Source organism: Ursus arctos, unplaced genomic scaffold (assembly GCF_023065955.2).
Source record: "Ursus arctos isolate Adak ecotype North America unplaced genomic scaffold, UrsArc2.0 scaffold_10, whole genome shotgun sequence".
Taxonomy (NCBI): domain Eukaryota; kingdom Metazoa; phylum Chordata; class Mammalia; order Carnivora; family Ursidae; genus Ursus; species Ursus arctos.
Genome location: NW_026622764.1, coordinates 49,720,723 through 49,734,156, shown reverse-complemented (window position 1 = coordinate 49,734,156; position 13,434 = coordinate 49,720,723). Strand labels below are relative to the sequence as shown.

Below are 13,434 nucleotides of genomic sequence, written 5' to 3'. Positions count from 1 at the left end.
AGAAGAGTGGAGAACATTAATGAGACCCTTAACACAGAGATAAAACAGAACCAGAGATCAAGAACATAATAAATGCAATTAAAAATACACCTGATGGAATAAATAGCAGGCTAGATGAAGTAGAGGAACAAATTAATGACATGGAAGACGGGAGTACTAGAAGGTAAGCGGAGAAAAGGAGAAGGAAGAAAATTATGCAAATTAAGAACAGTCTTTTAGGGAACTCAGATTCCATCGAGTGTAATAACATTCAAAGTATCTCAGAAGAAAAAGAGAAGAGGGGGCAGAGAATTTATTTGAAGAAATAGCTGAAAAATTCCCTAATCTGGGGAAGGAAACAGATATCCAGATCCAGAAGGCACAGAGATCTCCCCAAAAATTCAACCCAAGAAGTTCACACACCAAGACACATAGTAATGAAAATGGCAAAAAGTAGCAATTAAAAAAAAAAAAAGCAGCAAGAGAAAAGAAAACAGTTACATACAAGGGACACCCCCATAAGGCTATCAGTGGATTTTCAACAGAAACTTTCCAGGTCAGAAGGGAGTGATACGATATATTCAAAGGGAATATAAAAAGGGAAAGGGAAAAATCTGCAGGCAAGAATACTCTATCCAACAAGGCTGAGACAATAGAAGGAGAGACAATTTTCAGTCAAAAAAAAGTCCACAGCCACTAAACCAACCCTACAAGAAGTACTAAAGGAGCCTCTCTGACTGGAAAGGAAAAACCATAAGTGAGAGTGTAAAAATAAATATTTCTGTAAAAATCAGTCAAAGGATTCATAAAGTAAAAAGATGAATATGACACCACATACTTAAATGTGGAGAGAGAATAAAAAACGGGTTCAAATGTAAGTGACCAATAACTTAATACAATATGCAGAAGATGTTATATACAAACCTAAAAGTAAGCACACGTCAAAAACTAACAGATATGCAAAAAATAAAGAGAAAGGAATTCCAGTACCTTATCAAAGAAAGCCAACAAACCATGACAGAGAGCAAGAGAAGGATCAAACTCTATAAAAACAACCACAATACAAGTAACAAAATGGCAATAAATACATACCTATCAATAATTACTTTGAATATAAATGGACTAAATGCTCCAATCAAAAGACATAGGGTGACAGGGTGGATTAAAACAAACAAGATCCATCAATATGCTGCCTATAAGAGACTCAGTTTAGCCTAAAATACCTGTAGAATGTACATAAGGGTATGGAGAACTATCTATCATGCAAATGGATGTCAAAAGAAAGCCAGGGTGGCAATACTTGTATCAGACAAAATAGACTTTAATACAAAGACTGTAACAACAGACAAAGAAGGATGCTATATAATAATAAAGGAGACAATCCAACAGGAAGATATAACAACTGTAAATATTTATGCACCCAAAAACATAAAACAGTTAATAAAAAACAAAAAGGAAACAACTGAAGGTAATACATTAAGTAGGGCACTTTATATATATAGATATATGTATATCTATCTATTTACTTGAGCGAGAGTGAGAGCGAGTGAGCAGAGAGAGGGAGAAGCAGACTCCCTGCTGAGCACAGAGCCCGATACAGGGCTCGATCCCAAGACCCTGAGATCATGACCTGAACTGAAGGCAAACCCTTAACCTACTACTGAGCCACCCAGGTGCTCCATAAGTAGGGCACTTTAACACCCCACTTACACTAATGGATAAATCATCCAAATAGAAAATCAACAAGGAAACAGTGGGTTTGTGTGTTGTTTTTAAAGCAAACAGTGGTTTTGAATGAGGCACTGGACCAGATGGATTAATACATATATATGCAGAACATTCCATCCTAAAACAGAACATACATTCTTTTCAGGTGTACACAGAACATCTCCAGAAGAGAGAACATAAAACAAGTCTCAACAAATAGAAAAAGATTGAAGTCACAGTATGCATGTTTTTTGAACACAATACTATGAAACCAGAAATCAACCACAAGAAAAAAATCTGCAAAGAGGACAAATACATGGAGGTTAAATACCATGCTACTAAACAATGAATGGGTCAACCAAGACATCGAAGAAGACTTTATAAAAAATTACATGGAAACAAATGAAAATGAAAACACGATGGTCCAAAATCTTTGGGATGCAGCAAAAGCTGTTCTAAGAGGGAAGTTTATAGCAATACAGGCCTATCTGAAGCAGCAAGAAATATCTCAACCTAACCATACACCTAAAGGAGCTAGAATAAGAACAAAACCCCAAACCAGTAAAGGAAGGAAATAATAAAGATGAGAACAAAAATAAATGACATAGAAACTAAAAAAAAAAAAAAAAAAAATAGATCGATGAAACCAGGAACTGATTCTTTGAAAAAGGTCAAGAAACCTGATAAACCTTTCATCAGGAAAAAAAAAAAAAAGAGAGAGAGAGAGGACCTAAATAAACAAAATCAATAAAGAGGAGAAATAACCAACACCACTGCAACAAAAACAACTGTAACAGAATATCATGAAAACCTACATGCCAACAAATCGGACAACTTAGAAGAAATGGATAAATTCATAGAAACATGTAACCTGCCAAAACTAAAGGAGGAAGAATAGAAAATCTGAACACACCGACTACAAGCAATGAAATTGCATCCATAATCAAAAAACTCCCCCAAAACATAAGTCCAGGACCAGAGAGCTTCATAGGAGAATTCTACCAAACATTTAAAAAAGAGTTTCTACCTATTCTTTTCAAACTATTCCAAAAAATGCAAGAGGAAAACTTCCAAATCCATTCTATGAGGTCAGTATCACTGTAATAACAAAACCAGATAAAGACAGCCAAAAAAGAGAACTACAGACTAGTGTCTCTCATGAATATAAATATAAAAGTTCTCAGCAAAATATTAGCAAACTGAATCCAACAATACATTAAAAAACCATACACCACAATCAAGTAGGATTTACCTTCGGAATGAAAGGGTGGTTCCATATTTGCAAAACAATCAAAGAGATAAGTCGCGTCAATAAAAGAAAGGATAAAAAGCATATGATCATTTCAACAGATGTAGAAAAAGCATCTGCTAAGTATAACATCCATTCATGTATAAAAACCCTCTGCAATGTAGGTTTAGAAGGAACATACCCCAATATAATAACGGTCTTATGTGAAAAATCCACGGCCGACATCCTACTCAATAGTGAAAAACTGAGAGCTTTTCCCCTAAGGTCATCAATATGACAAGGATGTCCACTCTCAGCACTTTTATTCAGCAAAGAAGTCCTAGCTACAGCAATTAAACAACATAAGGAAATAAAAGGCATCCAAATTGAGAAGGAAGAAGTAAAATTCTATTTGCAGACAATATACTATATACACACACACAAAACCTAAAGACTCCACCGAAAAACCACTGGACCTGAGAAATAAAGTCAGTAAAATCACAGGATACAAAATCATTGTACAGAGATCTGCTGCATTCCTATGAACTAATAATGAAGCAGCAGAAAGTGAAATTAAGAAAACAATCCCAATTACCATTGCACCAAAACCAAAAAAATTTCCAGAAATAAGCTTAAACAAACAGGAGAAAGACCTGTACTTTGAAAACTATAAAACACTGATGAAAGAAATTCAAGATGACACAAAGAAATGGTAAGACATTCCATGCTCATGGGTTGGAGGGACAAATACTATTATATCCCTCAAAGCAATCTACAGATCAAATACCAACAGCATTTCTTACAGAACTAAAACAATCTTAAAATTGTATGGAACTGCAGAAGACCTCAAATAGCCAAAGCAATCTTGAAAAAGAAAAACAAAACTGGACATATCACAATTCCAGATTTCAAGTTATATTATAAAGTGGTAGTAATTAAAACAGTATGGTACTGGCATAAAAATAGACACATAGATCAATAGAATAGAATAGAAAACCCAGAAATGAACCCACAATTATATGGTCAATCTTCAATGAAGGGAGGAATCAATATGCAATGGGAAAAGGATAGTTTCTTCAACAAATGGTATTGGGAAAACTGGACAGCTATATGCAAAAAGAAAAAAAGAAAGAAAAGAAAAGAAAAGAAATGGGACCACTTTCTTATACCATACAGAAAAATAAATCCAAGATGGATTAAATGGGGCACCTGGGTGGCATGGCCAGTTAAGCGTCCCACTCTTGATCTCAGCTCAGGTTTTGATCTCAGGGTTGTGAGTTCAAGCCCTGTGCTGGGCTCCATGCTGGGTGTGGAGCCTACTTAAAAATAAATAAATAAATAAATAAATAAAAATTAAAAAAAAAAAACAAAAAAAAACCCAAAAACAAAAAAACAAGAAAAACCCAAAATGGATTAAAGACCTAAATATGAGACCCGAAATCATAATAATTCTAGAAGAGAGCACAGGCAGTAATTTCTTCAACATTAGCCATAGCAACTTCTTTACAGATACATCTCCTGAGGCAAGGGAAATAAAAGCAAAAATAAAGTATTGGGACTTCATCAAAATAAAGATTGTCTGCACAGTGAAGGAAACAATCAACAAAACTAAAAGGCAACCTACTGAATGGAAGATCTTTGCAAATGACATATCCAATAAGGGGTTAGTATCCAAAATATATAAAGAACTGATACAATGCAGGGTGCCGGTGGCTCAGTTAAGCATCTGACTTGATTTCACTCAGGTCATGATCTCAGGGTTGTGAGATTAAGCCTGGCATCGGGCTCCGTACTCAGAGGGGAGTTTACTTCTCTCCTGCTCCCCCTCTGTGTGTGCAAACACTTTCTCTCTCTAAAACAAATAAATGAATCTAAAAAAAAAAAAAAAGAAAAGAAGGAAGGAAGGAAGGAAGGAAGGAAGGAAGGAAGGAAGGAAGGAAGGAACCAATACAACTCAACACCCAAAAAGCTAAATAATGCATGGGCAGAAGACATGAATAGACATTTCTCCAAAGAAGGCATACAGATGGCCAACAGACATATGAAAGGGTGCTCAACATCACTGATCATCAGGGAAATGCAAATCAAAACTACAAAGAGAGTGGGGCACTTAGGTGGCTCAGTTAGTTAAGAGGCCAGTTCTTGATTTCAGCTCAGGTAATGACCTCAGGGTCCTGGGATCCAGCTGCAGCAGGCTCCTTGCTCACTGGGGAGTCTGAGGATTTTGTCTCCCTCTCCCTCTGCCCCTCCCCCCACTTGCCTGTGCAAATACACTCTAAAATAAATCCATAAATCTTTTTTTAAAAAAGATTTTATTTATTAATTTGACAGAGAGCAAGAGAGGGAACACATGCAGGAGGAGTGGAAGAGGGAGAAGCAGGCTTCCCACTGAGCAGGGAGCCCTATGCAGGGCTCGATCCCGGGAACCTGAGCTGAATGAACCAGATGCTTAATGACTGAGCCACCCAGGTGCCCCTAAATCGATAAATCTTAAAAAAAAAAAAAAAAAAAAAAACCTACAAGGAGATAGTACCTCACATCTGTCAGAACAGCTAAAATAAAAAATATGACAGATACTGGTGACGATGTGGAAAAAAAAGGAACCCTTGTGCACTATTGGTGGGAAAGCAAACTGGTGCAGCCACTGTGGAAAATAGTGCGGAGGTTCCTCACAAAATTAAAAATAGAACTGCCCTAGGATCCAGTAATCGCACTAGTGGGTATTTATGGCCAAAATACAAATACACTAAGTCAAAGGGATACATGCACCCCTATGTTCACTGCAGCATTATTTACAATAGCCAAACTGTGGAAGCAGCCCAAGTGCTCACTGACAAGTGAATGGATAAAGACGTGGTGTATATACAGATAATGGAATATTATTCAGCCACAAAAAAGAATGAAATCTTGCCATCTGCAATGATATGGAGGAGTTAGACAGTATCATGCTAAGTGAAATAAGTCAGAGAAAGACAAATATCATATGATTTCATTCATGTGGAATTTAAGAAACACAAAGGGAAAGAGAGAGGGAGAGAGAGAGAAACCAAGAAATAGAATCTTAACTATTGAAAACAAAGTGATGGTTACCAAAGGGGAGGCTGGAGCAGCAATGGGTAAAATAGGATTTGGGGAATAAAAAGTATACTTCCCATGATGAAAAAGGAGAAAAGAAAAGAAAAAACAAACAGAAAAAGAAATAAGTGCACTCAAAAAAACCCACAAAACCAAAACCAAAGCTCAAACTCCACAGATATTTTTCTCCAACCATGACTGTGTGGTGAACATTAAGGAAAAAAGGCTTCAGAAGTCTGGCTCATTTACACATTGGATAACCCACACTGAGCACAACTGCTCCTTTACTTTTAGAAGTGTTTATTAAGCGCCTGTTGCGGTACCAACATTGAGTCAAGGAGCCCTGGAATCCTCACTGTCCCCATAACAGAAGCCTCTATGCCAAACATTGTCCTTTGCAGGTTCCTTCACTGTCCCTTCGATACTCAGAAGCTCTACTCATCCCTGAACTTTTAACAAACATCAGTCTGTTAGTTACCTTGTGGCAGACTGGTGCTTATCCCTTAAATTCATTCTCCCTTTCTTCCCTAGTATTAGGGTATTAACTGGACACATGGTTTCTCAAGACTACATTTTGGAATCTCTCCTGCAGTTAGGTATGGCCAGCCATGTAAACTAATTTCAAGTCATGGGTCTCCTGGGTGTTGTAAAACACTGGCTATGTCTTCCAGCACTCTTTCCTTTCCAAGGGCAGAAACATGGATGTGGCAGTGACCCAGCTTTGATAATTCAACAGACAACACCCTGACGAATGGTAGAGCAACAAGATGGAAAGAACTGCATCACTGAATGACTTTATGGAATACAGATACTTACCTGCTCTGAATTAACTTCTATCTCTGCGTATTACATGAGAGAGAAATACACTTCTGTCTTGAGTTAAAAAAAAAAAAGTGCAGGGTGGGGATTAGAAAATTTAATAAAAGGAAACCTCACTTAGAATGGAGTCAGGAGGCCAGCAGAGGGAGCTTTCATACCCTACCACTCCTCAGTTGCAAACCCAACAGGAAGCGACCAAAGACCCACATTAGTATTCCAGCAGGAGGCAGGCTTTCCTTCTCCACCCCCACAGACATATGAAAGGGTGCTCAACATCACTGATCATCAGGGAAATGCAAATCAAAACTACAAAGAGAGTGGGGCACTTAGGTGGCTCAGTTAGTTAAGAGGCCAGTTCTTGATTTCAGCTCAGGTAATGACCTCAGGGTCCTGGGATCCAGCTGCAGCAGGCTCCCTGCAAATAGTCTAGCCAATGTGAGACCATCACAACTCAGCCAATGAATAGCCACTATACTTCAAGTTCCCAGTTTACTCTAATTGACCTATTTTGTTCATAACAGCCTTCCCAATACCCCCCTTTTTTCTATAAAAGAGCATTTCTCTCTTTTGTTCTCTGGACTTGCCTATGGTTTTGCCACAGTTTGCTTGTCCTGGATTGCAATTCTCTGCTATTCCTGAATAAACCCATTTTTGCTGGTAAAGAACTGGCAGACTGATTGACTGAGAGCATGCATTGTAGGGGCGGTGGGGGGCGGGGGAGAGGGAGAGACAGAATCTTAAGCAGGCTACACACCCAGTGCAGAGTCTGATGTGGGGCTCATCTCACAACCCTGAGATCATGACCTGAGCCAAAATCAAGAATCCGCACTTAACTGACCGAGCCACCCAGGTGCCCCTGGCAGTTTTATTTTTAAGGTTAACAAAAAAAATACTCTTCTGGAAAACTACCAAATGAAAAAGTAAGTAAAAATACAATACTAAACTGTTACAAAACAATGGAATGAAGGAACCTTCATTCAAAGTTTATGTGATATATGGCCAGAACTATATTCAGAGACCAAACTACTTTATTTTCATTAAGAAACAAAAACATCCCTTCCTCATGTCCTGTCACAGTCTAAGTGTTCCTCTGAAGAAAGAACAAAAAATAAAGGAACTTAAGAAAAGTCAGGGTAGGGGGCGCCTGGGTGGCACAGCGGTTAAGCGTCTGCCTTCGGCTCAGGGCGTGATCCCGGCATTATGGGACTGAGCCCCCATTAGGCTCCTCCGCTATGAGCCTGCTTCTTCCTCTCCCACTCCCCATGCTTGTGTTCCCTCTCTCGCTGGCTGTCTCTATCTCTGTCGAATAAATAAATAAAATCTTAAAAAAAAAAAAAAGTCAGGGTAACAAAATTATGAAACTAAAGGTAAAAATAGATGAAGAGAAAATCCACTAATAAATGGAAGCATAATAAAACAGACACAATCAAGAGCTGATTCATTAAGTAAAAACAAATTTTAAAAAATCCTTTAGTGGAGACCCAAGCCTCCATCCCCCACAAAACGATCAATAATTAGAGAGCTATATGCGAAGAAAAACAGTTCTGGGAGAGCTCTGGAATCCTCTTAAGATATTTCAGCAACATAAAAAACCCTGAGAACTACAAAAGAGAAAGAAGACAACTTCATTTCATCTGCATCATCCCATCCACCAAGGTGGCATTGCTCAGAAACAAGAGGAAATTCCCAGTTATTCCCTTCACCAGGATAACAAGGATGGGGTGAGTGACCAGCTTATCTAGCTTTTGCGGCACTGCAAGAAGGTCCCATTTCAGTTTCACTTTATCTTGGCAAGCTGAGAGATGGCTACGAATAAGGAAGAAAGGCAGGATCTACCAAGAACAGCCATGCAGTGGGAGTGATTGTGGTTCACAATGACCTGCTTTACAAACTCAGAAGCTTTTGCCACTGAAGAAGGAACCAACAGACAGCACAACTACTCCAGACTTCCCATCGATTTCACCAGGTATTTTGCCCAACAGGTATTAGATTTCCCTGATGTCAACTGTCTGAATCCCTCCAGAGCCTGGCAGTTCTGGCCTCTGTGCAAATGCAAGATCTGTGGCTGATCCCCTACTGCTAATTCGTACACTCAGGGCTAGCTGTGCGTTTAAATGCCACCACCCTGACGCTCATTACCAGCCTCTACTGCAGCGTATACACTGGCGATGGGTGTAGATAATGCAGCACAGAACATCATGCTAACAGCTAGGACCCCTGCAGCTGGGGTCCAATTCTGGATCAGGCCACATCTTCTGTCACTGGCCTGATTGATCACGTTCATCTGTAGCTAGCTCCTCCAGCTGCATACGTGTATGCCCCTAGTCCAACCTCTGACACCAGCCTCCCCCCTGCAGTGTACCCTCATGAGAGGTGACTGTATAGCCACAGGAGAGTATCCTAACAGCCAAGCTCCCTGAAGCTACCAATGAAGCTGTAGGTGGCTCCAGCCCTTGCTGCTGGTCTGGACACCATCACTGTGTGTGCCTGCTACTACACAGGCAGCTGTGGCTGGCCCTTATAGCCACTGTGAAATACCCATAGTGTTCCAAAGAAGTACACAGTTGTTGGATCCTAATGCCCTGAGCCAAAGAGATGATATGCTTCCTGGACCCAGTGCTGCCACACGCCCGTGTTTGGTGCCCTGTACCACCAGACATGGAATCACAGCATGCTCTGTTGTTGCCCTACCCACAGATAAGTCAGTCCAGAAAGTCTTTTTAAGAAGTGATTCCTTTTTCAGGTGTGCAGACCCCTATAGAAGGCTACAGGGATTACCAAGAATTAGGAAAAATGTCTCCTCCAAAGAAATATAGTAAACCTTCAGTAACTGGCCGAAGAAATCAAGAACTAAGAAGTGCCCAACAAAGAATTCAAAATAATTGTTCTACAGATGCTCTGACAGCCACAAGAGAAGACAGATATGCAACTTAATGTATAAGGAAAACAAAAGAAGAAAATGAGAAGTTCAACAAAGAGATAGAAAACAAAAAGGAACCAAAAAGGTTTTGGTGCTAAAGAATACAATGACTAAACTGAAGGAATTCAACAGAGAGGGAGCTTAACAACAGAGTAGACCAAACAGAAGAAAGAATATGACAGCTTGAAGACAGATATTGGAAATTAGTTAATCAGAAGAGAAAAAAAGGTGAAAAGAATGAAGAAGCCAGCCTGTGGAGCTTCTAGGACACCAACAACAAAAATAGTGTACACATCATTATAGTCTCAGAAAGAAAAGGGAGGGAGAAAGGAGTGGAAAGCTTATTTAAAGAAATAATGGCTGGAGGACTTCTGGGAAGATGGTGGAGTGGGACAATCCTAAGCTCACCTTGTCCCATGCATACAACTGGATAATACCCACATCAGTGTAAATAACCCAGAAAACGACCCCAAGACTGGCAGAACAGACTCTCCACAGTTAAATGTAGAGAAGAGTCCACATCTAAGAGGGTAGGGAGGGTGGAGATGCAGTCAGAGCCACAAGACTGTAGAAAGGAGGGATGCCGTGGGCATGGAGAAGGGAGAGAGACAGACACTCATTCCAGGCATGGGAACCTGCACTAGGAAGATGAATCCCTGTAGCACTTTGCTTTGAAAACCAGAGGGGCCTAATTTTGCAAGTTCTTACTTTTGACTATTGACAATTTACAGAAGAGTAAATACAAAATACTGATAAATATATGAAGAAAATCATACCAGTAAATCAAAGAAAACTAAAATAAGATACTTTTTTGCTGAATTAGAAAATATTTAATTATATGCAACTGATGAATCACTAAATTCTACCTTTGAAACTGATACACTGTTAATTAAATTGAATTTAAATTAAAAATTAAAAAAATATTTAAAAGCTCAGGAGTAATGAATGCTGAGAAGGTCCAATGGGACAGAAACTTTCAGAAACTGCTGATGGAGTATAGATTGGTATGCTCTTTTTGGAAAGTAATTGGGCACTGTGTATCAAGATTTTCAACTTGTTCATAACCATTAAATAGGTATTCCATTTCTAGAAACAGTCAGAAATGTGTACAGTGATATATTACTAGTCAAAATGTTATAAAATCCAAAAGTGCAGAAATAACCTAACTCCCCAACAGAAAAGGAATGGCTGAGTAAAATCACAGTACATCTAATAGAATATTATATAACAATTAAAAAATAACATTTACAAAATTTTTAAAAAGTACAAAAATATTAATATAATGCTAAATAGGGAAAAATAAAAACTGGGGCAAATACTTAAAAATGTTACTATTATCTCTTGGTAACTGAGTTATTCTTATCCTTTTGTTCAATTCCAAAAATTTTCTATAATAAAAATATATTGGTTATTTTTACGGGGAACCTTTTAAAAATTAGGTTTATCTACTTAGGAAGTCAAACATAATCCATCACATGTGAAACTGGCTGACGAGGTTAAAATTTAACAAGAATGGTTTTACAGTATATTTATCACATGGAAAACATAATTTTAGAAATCTTAGCTTTAAGTATAGGAGATATTGGTATAGTAGGGCCATTTTCCTACTGTAAGTCACTTAAAAAATCACTTAGGGGCTGAAGTAATGCAGCCTATTATTTCTGCAATTTCAGTATACGTAGTCAGTATGGCTTATCACGGTGCCTGGCAATATTCTGCATTAAATGCATTTTATCTAGTATTACATTAATACAACCTAAACTATCATAATAATGGTAACATTCTGACAGCAGTTTTAATCTATACTATGGTATGTTATCCCTGGAGAATTAATTCTTATTAGAACAGCATACAGATCTTCCCTCAATTATGATGGGGTTATGTCCCAATAAACCCACCGTAAATTGAAAATACTGTTAAGTTGAAAATGCATTTAGTACACCTAACCTACTTAACATCATAGCTTAGCCTACCTTAATAAGCTGAGAACACGTATATTAGGCTAAGTTGGGCAAAATCATCTAATACAAAGCCTATTTTATATAAAGTATTGAATATCTCATGTAATTTATTAAATACTGACAGTGAAAAGCAGAGTGGTTTGAAATATACTGGCTGTTTACCCTCATGGTCACATGGCTGCCTGGGAGTGTACGAGAGAGAACCGTACAGCAGTGTATTGCTAGGCAGGGGAAAAAGATCAAAATTCAAAATCTGAAGTACAGTTTCTACTGAATGCATATCGCTTTTGCACCATCTTAATGTCAAAAAATCCCATGTCACACCACTACAGGTTGGGGACTGTCAGTATAAAGCTGGCCAAAACCCGCATTATTCTATCTTACGAAAAAATATGATCTTTTCATTAAAGTACAGTTTTAATAATAAATAATTTCACTATAAAAGTATCCACAGAGTAGTCATCTTACATTACCAATTCAAAGCATTAATGTTTTTGGAGAAAAACTGCTAACTCATGTACTTTTTTTTTCCACCTGAAGATTATTTAAACATTTAAGAAACACTAATTTGTGGAGCTAGGCGTGACTTCTTCCTTTTATTGTGTAAATGCTCCTAAGACAATAACTAATTTAAACATGTAAGCTAATAATATAAATCAGGTAACATCCCTACCATGATCTTGTTTAATTGATAAAACTGTTCTGTTTCTTGAATACTGGCTTTATTTTATTTATTTTTTTAAAGAGTCTATTTATTTATGAGAAAGAGAGGGCAGGAGGGGAAGGAGGGGGAGAGGGAGAGGGGGGCAGAGAAGCAGACTCCCTGCTAAGCAGGGAGCTGGACGTAGAGCTTGGGGCTTGATCCCAGGACCCTGGGATCATGACCTGAGCTGAAGGCAGATGGTGAACCAGGCACCCTTGAATACTGGCTTTAGAACTTCAGTGAAGTGTCGTAAACCATTTTTAAGACGGTAACAAAATAGAAGCTTTTTTTTTTTGTCTTTAGACATACCTTATGAAGCCTTTACTGAATATGCAGATATTTGTTTGTCCAACAGAATAATGATGGTGAGTGTGAGAATGCACATGTGTACATGGTGTGAATTAGTGTGTGAATGTGTGGTCAAAAGAAATATTATATTTGGTTAGGAATTAAAAAGATCATTAGAGGTTGCACTAAGTAATGTACAGAATTGCTGAATCACTCTATTATACACCTGAAACAAATATAACACTGTATGTTAACTATACTGGAATTAAAATAAATAAATAGCATCTCTCCTACAAAAAAAAACCCTCATTAACTTACTTTTTTCAAATAACCACTAGTTTACAGTCTCAAATATTTAAAAATACTTAATTAGAAGAGAGAAAACCACTCTAGAATTAAAAGAAACAAGACACACCTTTAATGAGCACCTTAGCCTTGAAATTAGTTACTGCAATGTATGCAAGTACTAAACAGAAAATATAATTTGTAGTAACAGGGAGATTAAGTTTCAGGTACTTACTGAGACTCAACTTGTTGTTTAATTTCTTGCCATTCTCCATATGGGTTTGATTTTTTATGAGCTTTGGACTTTTCTTCATTTGGACCTGATGAATTTTGCTCTTGGATACTTTTTTCTTTCTGCATTTCTGGTTCAGTTCCTTTATCACTGTTTTTGTTTTTCTCCTGAAATGTCAAAGTCAAGAAATAACATACTTCAAGCAAAACTAGAGGGACACAATTTCTTTAACATAAT

General features: G+C 37.9%; 1 protein-coding gene across 2 annotated transcripts in view; it reads right to left on the bottom strand.

Moving 5' to 3' along the window:
- Positions 1-13,434, bottom strand: part of WBP4 (WW domain binding protein 4) — a 69,031-nt gene that overhangs the window by 33,627 nt on the left and 21,970 nt on the right. For both annotated transcript variants that reach the window (XM_044381848.3, XM_026493367.4), the window contains exon 9: positions 13,201-13,364. In XM_044381848.3, the coding sequence (XP_044237783.1) occupies positions 13,201-13,364 (164 nt within the window). The remainder of the gene's footprint in view (positions 1-13,200; positions 13,365-13,434) is intronic.